The sequence below is a fragment of the Crinia signifera genome, chromosome 9 (genome assembly GCF_055691185.1).
Source record: "Crinia signifera chromosome 9, ASM5569118v1, whole genome shotgun sequence".
In the NCBI taxonomy this organism is placed as follows: Eukaryota; Metazoa; Chordata; class Amphibia; order Anura; family Myobatrachidae; genus Crinia; species Crinia signifera.
In genome coordinates, this window is record NC_139225.1 from 20,374,624 (window position 1) to 20,394,883 (window position 20,260).

A 20,260-nucleotide genomic window follows, 5' to 3' on the forward strand; every position below is an offset into this window, starting at 1 on the left:
CCTTCACAATGCATCACCATTGTGCTCTGGAAAATGTGACAGTTGGTGAACTCTTTTTATGCACCTTCTGGGTGACCTGGAACATGTGACCTGCTGGGTGGTCTGAAACCTGTGACAGTTATTTGCAGCCACCCAATATGAATGAATTATTTTTTTATTATTTTTATTCAAAACCTATGGGGGTAAATAGGGGTAAAATGTTCCGCCCAGGTGAATCCGGGCACTTAAGCTAGTTATTATTATTTATTTTTCAAACACAACCACCCATTAAAATAACTTTTGTGTCGGCACTGATGGATGTACAGTAGTCGACGTCACTCATTACCATTTTTCTTTTTGAACGAGGAAATGTTTCATAAACAGATTATGCGTGGTCTGAAAAAAAAAATCTCATGGGTGTGCGGGGAAGGGAAGTGGCACGTCTGTTGAGCAGGCCGGGTGGTGGGAGGTGAGTGTGAGTGGGAGAACAGGAGGCACGGTGGGCTGTATGAGTGTAGGGGGGGTAGGTGGCAGGAGTGGAGGACAGTGCAGTCACTAATGGGATGGGACGTACAGCAGGTTGTGTGATGACAGTGGGATGAGCTAAGGTGACAGTGAGTCCACACCCCACCTCCTTCTCACCCAGCTGGCACTTCTCATACAGGGCACTCAGGACCCCCGCTGCTGCTTCCTCTCCCTCACTCCCCACTCTGTGTTATCGCACATGGCACCCAGCCCTCCTCCCCCTCACTCACACATCCCAGATGGATTGCAGCCTCCTAGGCTCTGACAAGCAGCTCTCCTTTCCCAGCTCATCTCTTCCACCGGATTCCATGGGCTGCAGGCTACAACAGAGGTAAGTGAGCGCAAGTCCACGCCGGGCCGACCTCAGGACTACCCAGGGACTTACTGTATGTCCTGCACTGTGCCAGGAAAGGGTTTACATGGCTCTGGTGGTATGGAGAGGGTTAAGGGATGGTCTCTGTCTATGGGGAAGGTGTGGTGGTGATAGTGCTGGCAAGGAAGGAGTTAAGTGATGTGCAATATACAGGAATGGAGAGACAGGTTATAATCATTTGGAAAGGTTACATAGAGTAAGGTGCACAGGTCAGTGGCCCACAGAGCTGTACAAGGGAAGGGTTACGTTAGTTGTGTGTGATTCTGGCAGAGGAAGGGTTAACTCTTCACACAGGTGAAGCGCAAGCTTGTCTCTCACTAGGGGTAAGAAGCTGGGTATGTTTCTGGCATAGGAAGGGTTAAGTAAGTCAGTTATGTTTTTAGCTGCCTATGGCTTTGAGAGAAAGTGGTTGGTTACCTCAGGTATGATAGACAATGGGTTAGGTGTGCCAGGTATGACAGGGGAAGGGGTAGGTGTGCTGGGTATGACAAACAATGGGGTAGGTAACCCGGGGTATGACAGACAAAATGGTAGGTATGACAGGGGAAGGGTAGGTAACCCAGTGTATGAGAGACAATTGGGTAGGTGTGATGGGAATTACAGAGAATGGGGTAGGTGTGCCGGGTATTACAGAGAATGGGGTAGGTGTGCCGGGTATTACAGAAAAAAAGGGGTAGGTGTGCCGGGTATGACAGAGAATGGGTAGGTGTGCAGTCTATGACAAAGAATGTGGGTAGATGTGACGGGTATGACAGTGGAAGGCGTAGGTGTGCTGGGTATGACAGAGAATGGGGTAGGTGTGCCGGGTATGACAGAGAATGGAGTAGGTGTACCAGGTATGACAGAGAATGGGGTAGGTGTGCCGGGTATGACAGAGAATGGAGTAGGTGTGCCAAGTATGACAGAGGAAGGGGTAGGTAATCCGGGGTATGAGAGAGAATGGGGTAGATGTACTGGTATTATAGGATAAAAAGGGGTAGGGATACTGGGTAGTACAGAGAATGTAGTAGGTGTGCCAGGTATGACAGAGGAAGGGGTAGGTGTGCCAGGTATTACAGAGAATGGGGTAGGTTTGTGGGGTATTACAGAGAATGCGGTAGGTGTTCCGGGTATGACAGAGGAAGGGGTAGGTGTTCTGGGGATCACAGTGGAAGGGGTAGTGTGCTGGGTATCACAGTGGAAGGGGTAGGTGTAACAGTTATGTCATGGGAGGAGTAGGTAAGCTGGGTATGACATGGGAAGGGGTAGGTGTGCTGGTTATGACATGGGAAGGGGGAGGTGTGCTGGGTATCACAGGGGAAGGAGTTGGTGTACTGGGTATCACAGTGGAAGGGGTAGGTGTGCCAAGTATGACATGAGAAGGGGTAGGTGTGTTGGGTATCACAGGGGAAGAGGTAGGTGTGCTGGGTATGACATGGAAAGGTGTAGGTGTGCCAGGTATGATAGAACATGGTGTATGTAAGCAGGGTATGACATGGGAAGTGATAGCGGTGCCGGGTATGACAGGGGAAAGGGTAGGTGTGCTGGGTATGACAGGGGAAGGGGTAAGTGTGCCAGGTATGACAGGGATAGAGGTAGGTAAGCTGGGTATGACATGGGAAGGGTAGGTATGTAAGGTATGACATGGGAAGGGGTAGGTAAGATGGGTATCACAGGGGAAGGGGTAGGTAAGATGGGCATGACGGGATGGGGTAGGTAAGATGGGTATGACAGGGGAAGGGGTAGGAACAAAGGGTATGACAGGAGAAGGGGTAGGTAAGATGGGTATGACAGGGGAAGGGGTAGGTAAGATGGGTATGACAGCAGAAGGGGTAGGTAAGCTGGGTATGACAGGGGAAGGGGTAGGTGTGCTGGGTATGACAGGGGAAGGGGTAGGTGTGCTGGGTATGACATGTAGGGGTAGGTGTGCTGGGTATGACATATGAATGGGGTAGGTGTGCTGGGTATGACAGGAGAAGGGTTAGGTAAAATGGGTATGACAGGAGAAGGGGTAGGTAAGATGGGTATGACATGAGAAGGGGTAGGTAAGATGGGTATGACAGGAGAAGGGGTAGGTAAGATGGGTATGACATGAGAAGGGGTAGGTGTGCTGGGTATGACAGGAGAAGGGGTAGGTAAGATGGGTATGACATGAGAAGGGGTAGGTGTGCTGGGTATGACAGGAGAAGGGTTAGGTAAGATGGGTATGACAGGAGAAGGGTTAGGTAAGATGGGTATGACAGGAGAAGGGGTAGGTAAGATGGGTATGACAGGAGAAGGGGTAGGTAAGATGGGTATGACAGGAGAAGGGTTAGGTAAGATGGGTATGACAGGAGAAGGGGTAGGTAAGATGGGTATGACAGGAGAAGGGGTAGGTAAGTTTGGTATGACATGAGAAGGGGTAGGAAAGATGGGTATGACAGGAGAAGGGGTAGGTAAGATGGGTATGACATGAGAAGGGGTAGGTGTGCTGGGTATGACAGGAGAAGGGGTAGGTAAGATGGGTATGACATGAGAAGGGGTAGGTGTGCTGGGTATGACAGGAGAAGGGTTAGGTAAGATGGGTATGACAGGAGAAGGGGTAGGTGTGCTGGGTATGACAGGAGAAGGGTTAGGTAAGATGGGTATGACAGGAGAAGGGGTAGGTAAGTTTGGTATGACATGAGAAGGGGTAGGTAAGATGGGTATGACAGGAGAAGGGGTAGGTAAGATGGGTATGACATGAGAAGGGGTAGGTGTGCTGGGTATGACAGGAGAAGGGGTAGGTAAGATGGGTATGACAGGAGAAGGGGTAGGTGTGCTGGGTATGACAGGGGAAGGGGTAGGTGTGCTGGGTATGACAGGAGAAGGGGTAGGTGTGCTGGGTATGACAGGAGAAGGTGTAGGTAAGATGGGTATGACAGGAGAAGGGGTAGGTAAGATGGGTATGACATGAGAAGGGGTAGGTGTGCTGGGTATGACAGGAGAAGGGGTAGGTAAGATGGGTATGACAGGAGAAGGGGTAGGTGTGCTGGGTATGACAGGGGAAGGGGTAGGTGTGCTGGGTATGACAGGAGAAGGGGTAGGTGTGCTGGGTATGACAGGAGAAGGTGTAGGTAAGATGGGTATGACGAGAAGGGGTAGGTGTGCTGGGTATGACATATGAAGGGGTAGGTGTGCTGAGTATGACATATGAAGGGGTAGGTGTGCTGGGTATGACATATGAAGGGGTAGGTGTGCTGGGTATGACAGGGGAAGGGGTAGGTGTGCTGGGTATGACAGGAGAAGGGGTAGGTGTGCTGGGTATGACATATGAAGGGGTAGGTGTGCTGGGTATGACAGGGGAAGGGGTAGGTGTGCTGGGTATGACAGGAGAAGGGGTAGGTGTGCTGGGTATGACAGGGGAAGGGGTAGGTGTGCTGGGTATGACAGGGGAAGGGGTAAGTTAGCTGATTAAGGCTCAGGCACAGACAGTATGATCTGTTCATTGAGTGGAATACACAAGGTAGATACAATGCATGCGTTCTGATGACAGGCCCATGGTGATGAGCGGCAGGAATGTTGTGTTTTTGGAGCAGATTTAATTACATTTTTCATCCTTAGATAATTGTTTTTCACTTGTAGAATATAAAATTATAAATAATAATAAGCACATGAAAAATGCATCTAACATTCACTTACACAAAAGGCGCAACTTGTAGTAGCCTCTAACCTGCAGCTGGCCTCTAACCTTCCCCTGAACCTGGCCTCTAACCAGCATTGCCAGCCTTCCCCTGCAGCTGGCCACTAACCAGCATTGCCAGCCTTCCCTTGCAGCTGGCCACTAACCAGCATTGCCAGCCTTCCCCTGCAGCTGGCCACTAACCAGCAATGCCAGCCTTCCCTTGCAGCTGGCCACTAACCAGCATTGCCAGCCTTCCCCTACAGCTGGCCACTCACCTATTCTACTTCGTGTAACTCTCTAACCTGATCCTTGTAACCTGTATCCTACTTCTTGAAACTCTCTAGCATTATCCCTCAAACTGTATCCAACACCTGTAACTCTAACACAGTGGTTGGGAAACTTTACCCCCTGGAATTTAATTTCATTGTCCGCACTGCTGCAGCACTGAAACAGTTTGACGGCCGGGCAGACACGGTGGGCTGCCGGGCTGTCTTCACAGTGGGTCCACTCCACGGCTGTTTGAAATCTCGTGCTGGGCCACCAGCCAATAGGAGCTTCCGGCCCGGCAGCCAATCAGGAGCGGTGGTGGCTGGCGGCCTGATGCGAGATATCAAACAGCCGCGGTCCTGCTTTGAAGACAACCAGGCAGCCCACCCACTCTCTGTCTGGCTGTCACAATGTTTCACTGCAGCCTCTGCGGACCCGCTATAAATACAGCCGGGCAGCTCACCACTCTCTGCCCAGCTGTCAGACTGCTACCTGCTTGGCAACGAGCATAAAATCTCATTGGCATTGAGTATGACACCCCTGGCATCAAGCAGGAATCCCCTGACATTGAGCCGGGGTTGCCTACCCTCCCGAAATGGCCGGGAGGGTCCCGAAAATGGGGTCACACCCCCCCCCCCCCCCCGGCGTTTAAATTACCTTATGTCTGCAGATCTCCGGGGAGGGGGCGGGGCTAAAGCATCATAATCGCGTAATTTAGCCCCGCTAATGTTGTCACGTTTAAGACCCGCCCCGAGCTCCTGCTGAAAGTCTCCTCTCCGGGCTTCTCCCGGAGAGGAGCTTTTAAAAGTCGGCAACCCTGCATTGAGCACGTAACCTGTAATCAAGCATGTAACTCCTGGCATTGAGAAAGAACCCCCTAGCAATGAGCATGTAGGTAAGCAGCACGTATGTGCCATAACATGTAACGGGCATCTCAGTGTGTGGCATATGTATAATGGGCATCACGGTGTGGCATATGTATAATGTCTGTGTATGGTACAAATCACGTGGGTAACATCGGCGTATCTAAATATGTTTTTGGGGTACAAGGTAAACATTACCCTGCTCTAACATGACCATCTAACGGTTAAATAACCATGAAATAGTTTAGAGTCTAACCTACTTCATACTTCCTGCAAACATGATCCCTGTATCCTGCTTCCTGCAACTCTTTACTACTTCCTACAACTCTGTAACATAATCCTTCTAACCTGTATCCTAATTCCTGCAACTGTCTACCGTGATCCTTCTAACCTGTATCCTACTTCCTGCAACTCTCTACTCTGCTGACTCAAGCCGTTTCCTATTTCCTGCAAATCTCTACCATGATCCTTCTAACCTGAATCCTATTCCTGCAACTCTTTACAATGATCCCTCTAAACTGTATCCTATTTCCTGCAACTCTCTACCGTGATCCCTCCAACCTGTATCCTACTTCCTGCAACTCTCTACCGTGAGCCCTCTAATCTGTATTCTACTTGTTACAACTCTCTACTATGATCCCTCTAACCTGTATTCTACTTCCTGAAACTCTCTACAGTGTTCCCTCTAACCTGTATCCTACTTACTGCAACTCTCTACCATGATCCATCTAACCTGTATCCCACTTCCTGCAACTCTCTACAGTGTTCCCTCTAACCTGTAACCTACTTTCTGTAACTCTTTTCCATGATCCCTCTAACCTGTATCCTACCTCCTGCAACTCTCTACCATGATCCCTCTAACCTGTATCCTACCTCCTGAAACTCTCTGCCATGATCCCTCTAACCGGTATACTACTTCCTGCAACGCTCTACCTGCAACGCTCTATCATGCTCCCTAACAACCTACAGTATATCCTACTTTCTGCAACTCTCTACCATAATCCATCTAACCTGTATACCACTTCCTGCAACTCTCTACCATGATCCCTCTAACCTGTATCCTACTTCCTACAACTTTCTGCCGTGATCCCTCTAACCTGTATCCTACTTCCTGCAACTCTCTACCGTGATCCCTCTAACCTGTGTCCTACTTCCTGCAACTCTCTACAGTGATCCCTTTAACCTGTATCCTACTTCCTGCAATTTTCTACCCTGATCCATCTAACCTCTATCCTACTTTCTGCAACTCTCCAGCATGATCCATCTAACCTGTATCCTACTTCCTGAAACTCTCTGCCATGATCCCTATTACCTGTATCCTACTTCCTGCAACTCTCTACCATGATCCATCTAACCTGTATCCTACTTCCTGAAACTCTCTGACATGATCCCTCTAACCTGTATCCTTCTTCCTGAAACTATCTGCCATGATCCCTCTAACCAGTATACTACTTCTTGCAACTCTCTATCATGATCACTAACAACCTACAGTATATCCTACTTTCTGCAACTCTCTACCATAATCCATCTAACCTGTATCCTACTTCCTGCAACTCTCTACCATGACCCCTCTAACCTGTATCCTACTTGCTGCAACTCTACCGTGATCCCTCTAACCTGTATCCTACTTCCTGCAACTCTCTACCGTGATCCCTCTAACCTGTATCCTACTTCCTGCAACTCTCTACCGTGATCCCTTTAACCTGTATCCTACTTCCTGAAATTCTCTACCATGATCCCTCTAACCTGTATCCTATTTCCTGCAACTCTCTAATTTGATCCCTCTAACCTGTATCCCACTTCCTTCAACTCTCTACCATGATCCCTCTAACCTGTATACTACTTCCTGCAACTCTCTACCATGATCCCTCTAACCTGTATCCTATTTCCTGCAACTCTCTAATTTGATCCCTCTAACCTGTATCCTACTTCCTGCAACTCTCTGCCATGATCCCTATTACCTGTATCCTACTTCCTGCAACTCTCTATCATGATCCCTAACAACCTACAGTATATCCTACTTTCTGCAACTCTCTATCATAATCCATCTAACCTGTATCCTACTTCCTGCAACTGTCTACCATGATCCTTCTAACCTGTATCCCACTTCCTGCAACTCTCTACCATGATCCCTCTAACCTGTATCCTACTTCCTGAAACTCTCTGCCATGATCCCTATTACCTGTATCCTACTTCCTGCAACTCTCTATCATGATCCCTAACAACCTACAGTATATCCTACTTTCTGCAACTCTCTATCATAATCCATCTAACCTGTATCCTACTTCCTGCAACTGTCTACCATGATCCTTCTAACCTGTATCCCACTTCCTGCAACTCTCTACCATGATCCCTCTAACCTGTATCCTACTTTCTGCAACTGTCTACCATGATCCCTCTAACCTGTATCCTACTTTCTGCAACTCTCCAGCATGATCCATCTAACCTCTATCCTACTTTCTGCAACTCTCTACCATGATCCCTCTAACCTGTATCCTACTTCCTGAAACTCTCTGCCAAGATCCCTCTAACCTGTATCCTACTTCCTGCAACTCTCTACCATGATCCCTCTAACCTGTATCCTACTTCCTGAAACTCTCTGCCATGATCCCTAACAACCTACAGTATATCCTACTTTCTGCAACTCTCTATCATAATCCATCTAACCTGTATCCCACTTCCTGCAACTCTCTACCATGATCCCTCTAACCTGTATCCTACTTCCTGCAACTCTCTACCATGATCCCTCTAACCTGTATCCTACTTCCTCAAACTCTCTGCCATGATCCCTAACAACCTACAGTATATCCTACTTTCTGCAACTCTCTATCATAATCCATCTAACCTGTATCCTACTTCCTGCAACTCTCTACCGTGATCCCTCTAACCTGTATCCTACTTGCTGCAACTCTACCGTGATCCCTCTAACCTGGGAGGTGAAAGGGTGAATGTGCGCAGGGAGAGGTCTGGCAGGGGACATGGTGAGTGTGTGCAGGAACAAGAGTCATCCTACCATGGATTTTCATCTCAGGCCACAAGGTTACCCCCAACAGGTCAGAGGTTGAGGATGTCCATAACCTCTTCTGAAACAGCTATTGTAGGTCTCTGTATGTTTATCTAGATCCATTCTACTGACCATAATGGCACTGGGAGCAGACTTGGGGCCAAAACCTGTTTTCAGCCATTTTCCTGTCCAGCAATCTATATGCACTGCATTTCCAAGTAGAGACAGGCTGACAATAAAATAACACATCCCATGTTTTTAGAGGCTAACTACAAAGTAAGTGGATACCCAGACAAATGGACACATTGTTCTCTCTACACTACCACTCTCCACCAGGAACCATCAGGCCTATATTCCCCTTCCTGTCTCTATCCATAATGAATTAATTAGCCTGTTTTCCCCTTCCAGCCTCTCACTAACAGGAACTATATAACCTGTTTCCCCTTCCTGCCTCTCTCTTTCTCATCCTGTAAGCCCCTTCATGTATCTCTCCACAGGAAATACCAAGCCGGTATTCCCCTCTGGTCACTATTCATCAGGAACTAATTAGCCTGTTTTCCCCTTCCAGCCTCTCACTAACAGGAACCATCTAACCTGTTTGCCACTTCCTGCCTCTCTCCAGGAACCATTCATCCTGTAAGCCCCTTCATGTTTCTCTCCACAGGAAATACCAAGCGTGTATTCCCACCCAGTCGCTATCCATCAGGAACTAATTAGCCTGTATTCCCCTGCCAGCCTCTCACCAACAGGAACCATCTAAAATGTTTTCCCCTTCATGTCTCCCACGTGAACCACCTATCCTGTGTTCCCCTTCCTGCCTCTCCATGTGAACCACCTATCCTGTCCTCCCCTTCCTGTCTCTCCACAAGAACCACCTATTATGTCCCCCCCTTCCTGTCTCTCCACAGGAACCACCTATTCTGTCCTCCCCTTCCTGTCTCTCCACAGGAACCACCTATTCTGTCCTCCCCTTCCTGTCTCTCCACAGGCACCACCTATCCTGTTCTCCCCTTCCTGTCTCTCCACAGGAACCACCTAGTCTGTGCTGCCCTTCCTGTCTCTCCACAGGAACCACCTAGCCTGTCATGCCCTTCCGGTCTATTCACAGGAACCACCTATCCTGTTATCCCCTTCCTGTCTCTCCACAGGAACCACCTAGCCTGTCCTGCCCTTCCTGTCTCTCCACAAGAAACACCTAGAACCATTTAGCTTGTGCTACCCTTCCGGTCTCTCCACAGGAACTACCTGGAACCATCTAGCCTGTGCTCTCCTTCCTGTCTCTCCACAGGAACCACTTAGCCTGTATTTCCCTTCCTGTCTCTCTATGGGAACCAGCTTTAGGGGAACCTTTTATCCCTATAAAAATCACTTTTCTCTCTTTCGTGCGAATGCACGTCACAAATGTATGTTGCATGTTTGTATGTCTAAAGTCCTTTTAATTCTTTAATAATTTCGCAAGTCTCAGAAGGAGATCACCCTGTGTGATTATATATATAAAAAATCCACACAGGAAGCCGGGGATGCAGTTACAATCCCGGCGGTCGGGATCCCGGCGTTCATAATCCCGACCGCCGAAATCCCGACACATTCTCCCTCTGTGGGTGTCCACGACACCCCTGGAGGGAGAATAAATTAGTGTGCCGAGCGTAGCGAGGCACCGGGCCCGCTGCGTGGCGAGCGCAGCGAGCCCGCAAGGGGGGGCGAACCACGTCCCCCCCTTGTCGGCATTTCGGCTGTCGGGATTCCGGCGTCGGGATTCTGAATGCCGGGATCCCGACCGCCGGGATTCAATACTGAATCCGGAAGCCGGTCTCCCTTCTTTTTAGTTCTAAATACTAATAAAAGTTAAATTTTAGAATATCTTGGGGTAATTTACTCTCCCCCCCAAAAAAACTTTTTGTCTCTTCTTCGGTGTGCATCCACAGTGCAATCCTTTTTCCTTCTTGCTCCTATCTCCATGGGAACCACCTATAACCAGCCTGTGCTCCTCTTCCTGTATCCACACAAGAACCGCCTAGAACCATCTAACCTGTTTTCCCCATCCTGTCTTACTCCACCAAAAAACATCTACTCTGCAATCCTCTTCCTGTCTCACTCCAAAAACTGTGTAGCCTGTATTTACCTTTCAGCCTTTCCATACCAGGAGCCATCTAGCCTGTATTTCCCTTCCTGTCTCTCTCAATCAGATACCACCCACCCTGTATTCCCCTTCCTGTCTCTCGCCACCAGCAACCATATAGCGTGTGTTCCCCTGTCATGTGTGTTCTCCTGTCCCTCTTTTGCAGCCACTAACCTATCTTCCCTATGTTGTCTCTGTGCCAACAGCCAAGGTGTCCTCCTCGCTATGTCCTGTTTCTGGTTATCAGCTACAGCTTCGTATTCTAAGCACCATGTCCAGATGCCAGACCTCTCGCCACTGTGGCCTCCACACTACCAGTATTTCACAGACAGCAACCAACTGCCAGTCATCTGTAAGTTGATATTAAGGTTCTACCCCCATATTTCAGTCCTCATTGAGTCTACCCTCCATCCACACATTTATGCCACTTTCCAAACAGCCCTTCTTCCATATGCAAGGAATTGAATAAGGTTGTTTCCATGTCATTCATTTGTTGCGCATATTGCGGTAAAAAATGGACACAGAGGAGTCGATACGCACACATACTACACTTGTCACTCCTGTGGGAGGGCAGGGATGGGGAGACCTAAGTCGAGTACAGTGAGAGTACAGTATGGTCAGCTACGGTGCTCAGAGGCATATGTGTTGTCGGACCTCAATCCCTAGTGCTATGATTGGTGCTGCAGGTGATGATCACTCACCAGCCCTCTTCTAAAAGCACTGATGCTCAGCCCAATACCCATGCTGGTGGGGTTGAGGAGATAGCCCCAAAACAGCAAAAGAAAATTATTATCGTATGTGATGCTACAGGTAGCAAAAAAGTTTAATTTAAAAATATATATATATTAACGACACCGTGACAATCTCCTTTATTTACATAAAAACTACCCCAATATTTATTTTACCTGTGAAGAAACAATTTAAGTATTTTTCACAATTTTTTCTGATGTTTCTCCAGTTTTTTTTTTTTTGTCTATCCAAACTGGAGAAAACAAGTCTGAAAACTCCATGGTTCAGTCAAACCTGTGTGTTTTTGTTGGCCGCAAGGAAGACTGCTTTTGGTTGAAGCGAGGAAAATGGGTTGAGCCGCCATATGCTTTATTAAGATTATCTTTCCAACCATCCAACTCGTCAGCTGGTTAGGACAGAAATCCAGTTATTGACAGAAAATGTCAAAAACTGACAAATTGATTGAAGCGGTTTTATTCAACAAATTTGTCAATTTTTGTGCGTTTAGGAACAAATGGTCGATTGTCATTTGCTCCCATATATTACAAGAGTTTGTTCCAACAAGCTGACAACTTGGATGGTTGCCTTTAACATACTCTTCTCAGTGGCACATGCATGTCAAAGCACCTTTTAAAGCATGTTTATGGCTGCATTTCGGGGCCTGAGGGCACTGACACTTGCTATGTGGCCCCAATGTTTCACCGTACACACACACACTGATCTCCAGCAATGCCCACTGCATGCCATTCTGCCCTGACCACTGCCACGGAAAAACACATTACAGTTATCCTGCCAGATATGTTCCCAGATCCTGGCACAGCTTCCCAAGCATTCAGTACCGGGTGTGCGTGTGCCATCTGCCAGCAAGAAAGGAACAGGGCTGCAGCAGGGACTTCCAGGGATGTGGGGGAGATCGATGGAGAGAGGCTGGAGAGAAGCACAAGCGGGAGGGTGTGAGGAGAATAGCAGTGAGATGAGAGCAGGAGGTAGAGGTGAGGTAAGAGGTAGCAGAGGGATGAGAGCAGGAGGTATTGGTGAGGTGAGGGAAGAGGTATAAGAGAGGGGTGAGGAGAATAGCAGAGAGATGAGAGCAGGAGGTAGAGGTGAGAGTAAGAGGTAGCAGAGGGATGAGAGTGGGAGGTAGAGGTGAGGGAAAAGGTAGTAATGTGTGAGAATAGCAGAGACATGAGAGCAGGAGGTAGAGGTGAGGTCAGGGAAGAGTTTGGAGAGTGGGGTGAGGAGAATAGCAGAGAGATGAGAGTAAGATGTAGTGGTGAGGTGAGAGGAAGAGGTAGCAGAGAGGGGTGAGGAGACTAGCAGAGAGATGAGAGCAGGAGCCTGGAGGTAGTGCGGAGGTGAGGGAAGATGTTGTAGAGAGCAGTGAGGAGAATAGCAGAGAGATGAGAGCAAGAGGTAGTGTTGAGGTGAGAGAAAGAAGTAGCAGAGAGGGGTGAGGAGAATACTAGAGAGATGAGAGCAGGAGGTAGTGCGGAGGTGAGGGAAGAGGTTGTAGAGAGCAGTGAGGAGAATAGCAGAGAGATGACAGCAGGAGGTAGTGGTGAGGTGAAAGAAGAGGTTGGAGAGGAGTGAGAATAGAATAGAAATGAGAGCAAGAGGTAGTGGTGAGGTGAGAAGAAGAGGTTGGGGAGAGGTGAGAATAGCAGTGAGATGAGAGCAGGAGTTAGTGGTAAGATGATGGAAGAGGTTGGAGAGGAGTGAGGAGAATAGCAGAGAGATGACAGCAGAAGGCAGTGTGGAGGTAAGGGAAGAGGTAGCAGAGAGTGGTGAGGAGAATAGCAGAGAGATGAGAGCAGGAGGTAGTGGTGAGGAGAATAGCAGAGAGATGAGAGCAGGAGGTAGTGGTGAGGAGAATAGCAGAGAGATGAGAGCAGGAGGTAGTGGTGAGGAGAATAGCAGCGAGATGAGAGCAGGAGGTAGTGGTGAGGATAATAGCAGCAAGATGAGAGCAGGAGGTAGTGGTGAGGAGAATAGCAGAGAGATGAGAGCAGGAGGTAGTGGTGAGGAGAATAGCAGAGAGATGAGAGAAGGAGGTAGTGGTGAGGAGAATAGCAGAGGGATGAGAGCAGGAGGTAGTGGTGAGGAGAATAGCAGAGAGATGAGAGCAGGAGGTAGTGGTGAGGAGAATAGCAGAGGGATGAGAGCAGGAGGTAGTGGTGAGGAGAATAGCAGTGAGATGAGAGCAGGAGGTAGTGATGAGGAGAATAGCAGAGGGATGAGAGGAGGAGGTAGTAGTGAGAATAGCAGAGAGATGAGAGGAGGAGGTAGTGGTGAGGTGAATAGCAGAGAGATGAGAGCAGGAGGTAGTGGTGAGGAGAATAGCAGAGAGCAGAAGGTAGTGGTGAGGAGAATAGCAGAGAGATGACAGCAGGAGGTAGTGGTGAGGAGAATAGCAGCGAGATGAGAGCAGGAGGTAGTGGTGAGGAGAATAGCAGCGAGATGAGAGCAGGAGGTAGTGGTGAGGAGAATAGCAGCGAGATGAGAGCAGGTGGAAGTGGTGAGGAGAATAGCAGCGAGATGAGAGCAGGAGGTAGTGGTGAGGAGAATAGCAGAGAGATGCGAGCAGGAGGTAGTGGTGAGGAGAATAGCAGAGAGATGAGAGCAGGAGGTAGTGGTGAGGAGAATAGCAGAAAGATGAGAGCAGGAGGTAGTGGTGAGGAGAATAGCAGAAAGATGAGAGCAGGAGGTAGTGGTGAGGAGAATAGCAGTGAGATAAGAGCAGGAGGTAGTGGTGAGGAGAATAGCAGAGAGATGAGAGCAGGAGGTAGTGGTGAGGAGAATAGCAGAGAGATGAGAGCAGGAGGTAGTGGTGAGGAGAATAGCAGCGAGATGAGAGCAGGAGGTAGTGGTGAGGAGAATAGCAGCGAGATGAGAGCAGGAGGTAGTGGTGAGGAGAATAGCAGCGAGATGAGAGCAGGAGGTAGTGGTGAGGAGAATAGCAGAGAGATGAGATGAGGAGGTAGTGGTGAGGAGAATAGCAGAGAGATGAGAGGAGGAGGTAGACGTGAGAAGAATAGAAGAGAGATGAGAGCAGGAGGAAGTGGTGAGGAGAATAGCAGTGAGATGAGAGCAGGAGGTAGTGGTGAGGAGAATAGCAGAGAGATGAGAGCAGGAGGTAGTGGTGAGGAGAATAGCAGAGAGATGAGAGCAGGAGGTAGTGGTGAGGAGAATAGTAGAGAGATTAGAGCAGGAGGTAGTGGTGAGGAGAATAGCAGAGAGATGAGAGGAGGAGGTAGTGGTGAGGAGAATAGCAGAGAGATGAGAGCAGGAGGTAGTGGTGAGGAGAATAGCAGAGAGATGAGAGCAGGAGGTAGTGGTGAGGAGAATAGTAGAGAGATGAGAGCAGGAGGTAGTGGTGAGGAGAATAGCAGAGAGATGAGAGCAGGAGGTAGCGGCAGGGGGAGGGCACAAGCCCAGTGGGCAGCGGTACATGGCTCAAAATACCACTGCTTAGCGAGTCACCAGAATCAGGCCCAAAGTACCAGCCACTCAGCTTCTGCCTACAAATTAATGGCTGTGTTTGAAAAATTAACAGATAGGAGTGGATTGGTTGGTACATTATACACCCTATAACAGCATGAGCCCAGACGCCAGTGCCTCCAATGTCTCTGGAAGTTACCACAAGCTTTTCCACCCTCGAGTCGCCTCTACTCCTATGCCCTCATTATTATTATTTATTTATTTATTAACAGTTTCTTATACTGTATAGCGCATACATATTTCGCAGCGCTTTACAGAGAATATTTCAACATTCACATCAGTCCCTGCCCCAAAGGAGCTTACAATCTCTATTCCCTACCACATGTACACGCACACACAAACAGACATTCTAGGGTTAATTTTGTTGGAAGCCAATTAACCTACCAGTATATTTTTGGATTGTGAGAGTAAACCAGAGTACCCGGAGGAAACCTACGCAAGTATGTGGAGAACATACAAACTCCACACAGTTAGGGTCATGGTGGGAATGGAACCCATGACCTCAGCGCTGTGAGGCAGTAATGCTAACCATTACACTATCCGTGCTGCCCTCATGTGACATATGTACAGTATCTAAGGCCTAGGTGCCCGGTATATGGCAGATAACATTCCTCTACCTCTGGGTAAAACCAGGCTGTCTCACCAGCAGTCATCAGCTCTGATAACGGAACGTCTATCTTTCCACAGCCGGGGGAACCTGTCGGGTGGTATCGGCTCATCGTTGCTGTAACAGGAATCGTATTGAGGAACGTTCTCAGACCGTCCAGTGCTCCTGCCTCCCCGGGAAAGTAGCCGGAACGACGAGGGACAAGCCATCTTGTGTGGACGGTACGTTACATATTCACCAGGGGGGGGGGGGGGGGGGGGTTTCAATAGACACATTGATCCCAGAGATGCCACCAACATAAGCACGTGTTTTATATACAGAAACTGAGATCAGATGTAAACCTTTACGGCCCCTTCCTATATAAACGTCCTGCTGCGCCAGCATCCAGGCAACACTAAGATATTATCAATTAAAAAGCACTTGCAATATATCCTGCCTTCCATGTACAATAGATAATGCTGATCTGCAGGGATGCAGTTAATTTGCCGGCGGTCGGGATCCCATGGAACAGTGCCACCTTGTGGTGATCCCATTTGCCATCATAACAACCAGTTTCCCAGCAGTTTTAGGCCCTTATACTGGTCCGTTCGCATAAGGACCGACTGTTTACCGGGTGCACACACCCAGGACAGCATACCCTCCAAATGTACCGAATTTGCCGGTACAGTACCGTTTTTTAACAGTCTGTACCGGCAAATTCAGTTTGTACCGAATGTACCGCTTTTTGACACTCACACTGACTTTTCGCCGCAAAATAATTTCTGCTCCGGGGCCCCTTCCATTCCGATGAGTGTATTGCAGGGCCGGTCCCGTGTGTCATGATGTCAAATGCCGGGACCGCGCACCGTGCGCACTCACGGGAAAAGACGTCTCAGTCTCACCCCTCACTGACGGAGAAACTGAGGGTGCGAAGCCTCGAACCTCTGTGAGGGAGAGGGGTGCCAGGCCAGCCCCGGCGCTCATGATGATGTCATCTTCGCAGCGGACCATCCGGAGCCTGCCACAGTTGTCTTGTCAGCACAGCACATCAGATCCAGTGCAGGGCAAGTTGGTTTAGCCAGGGCTGCACTTTGACTAAATCCAGCATCGTGTGACGCACCCGTTTGCCTGCAACTCATGTCACATGGTGGCTTGATGGGCTGCTGGCATATTTAAATAAGTATATTAATATACTTATTTATTAAATAAGTATATTAAATATACTTATTTAATATGCCAGCAGCCCATCAAGCCACCATGTGACATGCGCTCAGCTGCATCATTTTCTGGGCCGGGGGGTAGGGTGACGGGTCAGGTGCTTGGCCAGGCTGCAAAAACTTTACCATTGAAGGATTGGAAAGTAGAATTTGCCACGCCCCCTTTCCCAGTGACCACGCCCCCTTTCATATTGTGTACCGAATTCTTCCCCTCAGATGTTGGAGGGTATGGGACAGCAGACGAGGGGCGGAGAGGGGCTTGGGGTGGCACCATTAGCATGCCTTGCAAATCAACTAGAATAACCCCCTTAGTCCCAGGCTCTTGTATAAAGTTATTGAGCTGAGGAGAAGTCATGGCAGTACCATTGTCTGTACCTAAACTAACAGGTCATGTGACAGTGGTCTATGGCTATCACCTGTTGACCCACAGGACAAGATCTTCAGTGACAATCGTGTAGATCTTGGGTAGCTCTCCAGCTGTTCTGCTACTACTAGTCCCAGCATGCCTGCAAAGCTGTACTAGACTATGTTACGGCAGCGTTCGTTTGTCCAGTCTCTTATAATGACCCTGTGCTGTTCTGACAGCTTCCATCGTGCTGGGGAAGTGGTGGTGTGACATGGAGCCCTGTCTACAGGAAGAGGAATGCCAGACGCTCCCAGATAACTCTGGCTGGATCTGTTTCCAGGGAGGCCGCGTAAAGACCACGAAGGTGAGCAGGGGAAGATACAGGATTTCTAGGGGTAAATTGACTAAGATACGGTTTCTGTTGAAGATGGGATGTTGCCCATAGCGACCGATCAAATTCTACGTCTTACTTATTTATCATCTTCTAGAACCCCTTGAGTGATGAGTTTTGCTGGGGTAGGACAAATCTACCAGGGCAGGTTTGTCCTGCCCCAGCAAAACCCACAACAGGACGTTGGAAGCCCCCCCCACCAATTTCCGCTCTGGGGTCTGTACGCCGGAGCTTCCCTGCCGCCTCTGCCTTATCCGCCTGTCACAGTCAGCAGTGACGTCGGCGGCAGGCTGGGGGATGTTCGCCGCGGCTCGGGTGCCTGAGCGCTCCCGAGTCCCCCCGAGCCGCGCCGAACATACCCGAGCCTGCCGCTGACGTCACCGCTGCTGTAAAATGAGTGGCAGCTGGCGGCCGGGACAGGGGAGCTCCGACGTATGCCGGAGCAAAGCTGATGGGGGGGGGGGGGGGGGGGGGAGAGAGAGACTGGTGGGGGTAAAGGACTGGTGGGGGGGGGGAGGTGTTTGCGACTGAAGGGGGCTCTAGAGGTGCTGCGCCAGTGGTGGACACCACTGGTGCGCACCTATTCTAGATTAGTGGTATGCCCGGGACAGCCCACTGCGGCAGCGCTGCTGAGCCAGGAAAATTTCTGGGCATACCACTCAAGGGGTCTAAATAGACCACGCCCCTGTTGTTGGCTCTTAGTAAATTTTACCAACCACAGTGGTACACAGAACTGCACATTTTAAGAACACATTCTCCCACCTTATGGTAAGGCTCCTGTCTCTTCTTCCTGGTAGCTGCTCTCTGGTCCAGTGCACTGATTAAACGCTCAGATCCACACACACACACAGTAAACTTGGTAGAGGAAGCTGCTACTACTGGGAATGTGCAGCAGCTCCGCCCCTTACACTGCATGATGTAATATATATCATTGCTATTGTCATAATCTGAGCCGCTGGCCAAGAGGAGGGGGGTTTCCAGGCGACCAGAACCCCAAGCTCCCCCCCTTCCCTGCATTTGCCTATGAAGAGAGCATCAAGTTACAAAACCTATACTCTGCAGCAACCCCTAACAAATACACCATATTCTCCCTGGTGCCAGAGATCCACAGTATTTACCGTGATGGATTGGTTGTCACTTTCCCGGCACCCACCATATTCTCTGCTCTATTATTTCAGATACACCCACAGTATTGAGACGTCTGAAGGAATCCCGGTGGATGGACGATACCTTTTCTCGTTCAGTGTGTGTATAGCGGTTTGGGATCAGGGCCGCTCTAAGTGCCACCGTCCGGTCAGCCCTACAGGGAGAGTGAAGGATGAGGAAGTGGGCGCTGCCATAACGAGTGACATTCACTGGCAATGCCCCCTAGTGACTTACGGGCAGACGAAAATAAAAAAAATTAAAATTAATAAATAATGTAAAACATGTGTGACGCTACAACATTCATTACACACTACCTGGTGCGCTTGTATGCTACACACACGCAAAGTGTGTGCGCAACAGACACAAGGGTCATTTACAAACATGTAAAAGTGCAAACCCATATAGTATGCCTCATAGCCATTATAGTGGAGTACGTCAGCGCCATCTGCTGGTGTATGATGGGCGGAACAGGATTGTTCTATGCGAAGGGTCTGATTCAGACCTGATTGCGAAGGGCCCCCCATTCAGACCTGATCGCACGGCAGCAAGTTTGCATGGTTAGCGTTCAGTTAGGCCGTTGCCCCACTAGAGTGAAATCCCGCCTTAGTGTGCGCGCTGTGCGGATGGATGTGTATGGCGAATATATTCAAAACCCATCGTAACAGGCTCACCGTCGCATGATGGTTACACTGGGCACACTGGACTTACTCGGCGGTGCGATGGAAAAGGGCACATCCGGCCTGGCACTAACACGCACCCTCCCGTAATACCGTCATGCATAGGGCGGTATTCAATGTGAATACCGGCGAGGTGCAGCGAATCCTGTTTAGGATTCGCTGCACATTCGCCACATTCCGGAGCCTCACCGGCTCCGGTATTCAACGAGTCAGGGGCTCGCTGCCCCTGACCGGCGAATATGAGCTCCATCGGCGAACGCCGCAGGGAGCCTGAGGACGGTGGCAGGCAGGGAGATGGAAGTCTCTCTGCCTGCCCCAGAGCGTATGTGGGGGGGAGGTGGGCTCCCTGGGTGCCAGGCAGCACAGGCTGCCCCCCGGGGGTGCCAGCATCATGGCAAAAAAACCTTCAAATGTATTCGCCATCTTGTCATTGAATAGGGTGATTTACCGTTTTAGTCAAAAATTCGCCAAACATGGCGAATCAGGCTCATTGAATACCGCCCATAGAGTTTTCCTGGATGCTCCCAGCATTCTCCTAGCCACGCCTGCATTTTTCTTAGCACTCCTACTAAACAGTCGGTTACCACCCCCACACGCCTACTTCCTGTCAGTCACCTTGTGAACGGCGTTTAAAGCGAACAAATCCACTCGCATGCAAATGCGGCCATTCACTCAGGGAAAGGGGGGGGGGGGGGCTGACGTTCACTTACCAGCAGGCCCTTAATTTCATATTTTTTTCCAAATGTATCAATAAAAAAAAGATATATATTTTCCTAAGCCTAAAAGGTGCCCTGAAAAAAATACTGTAGGGTGCGGTGATTCCAAACGTCTTCCATTCCAGTACAGACCGTTACAAAAATATAGTATACTGGCCAAATAGTTACAGCTGGCAGATCTGCAATACATGGCAAATGATCT

General features: G+C 49.3%; 1 protein-coding gene across 1 annotated transcript; it reads left to right on the top strand.

Annotated features, from left to right (window-relative positions):
- Window positions 1-446: 446 nt before the first annotated feature.
- On the top strand, window positions 447-19,320 carry LOC146037294 (chemokine-like protein TAFA-1). Its single transcript, XM_083161345.1, has 5 exons — window positions 447-835; window positions 10,959-11,104; window positions 15,667-15,807; window positions 17,368-17,492; window positions 18,698-19,320. Exons 1-5 carry the CDS (start codon window positions 744-746, stop codon window positions 18,713-18,715), a joined length of 522 nt encoding a protein of 173 aa, XP_083017471.1. The 5' UTR covers window positions 447-743; the 3' UTR covers window positions 18,716-19,320.
- Window positions 19,321-20,260: the final 940 nt, after the last annotated feature.

Excerpts from the sequence above, each read along its gene's own strand:
- LOC146037294 (XM_083161345.1), top strand. The coding sequence starts at position 744 with ATGGATTGCAGCCTCCTAGGCTCTGACAAGCAGCTCTCCTTTCCCAGC. Across the intron at positions 836-10,958 it reads GGCTGCAGGCTACAACAGAG|CCAAGGTGTCCTCCTCGCTA; the intron begins GTAAGTGAGCGC and ends CTGTGCCAACAG. Across the intron at positions 15,808-17,367 it reads CAAGCCATCTTGTGTGGACG|CTTCCATCGTGCTGGGGAAG; the intron begins GTACGTTACATA and ends CTGTTCTGACAG.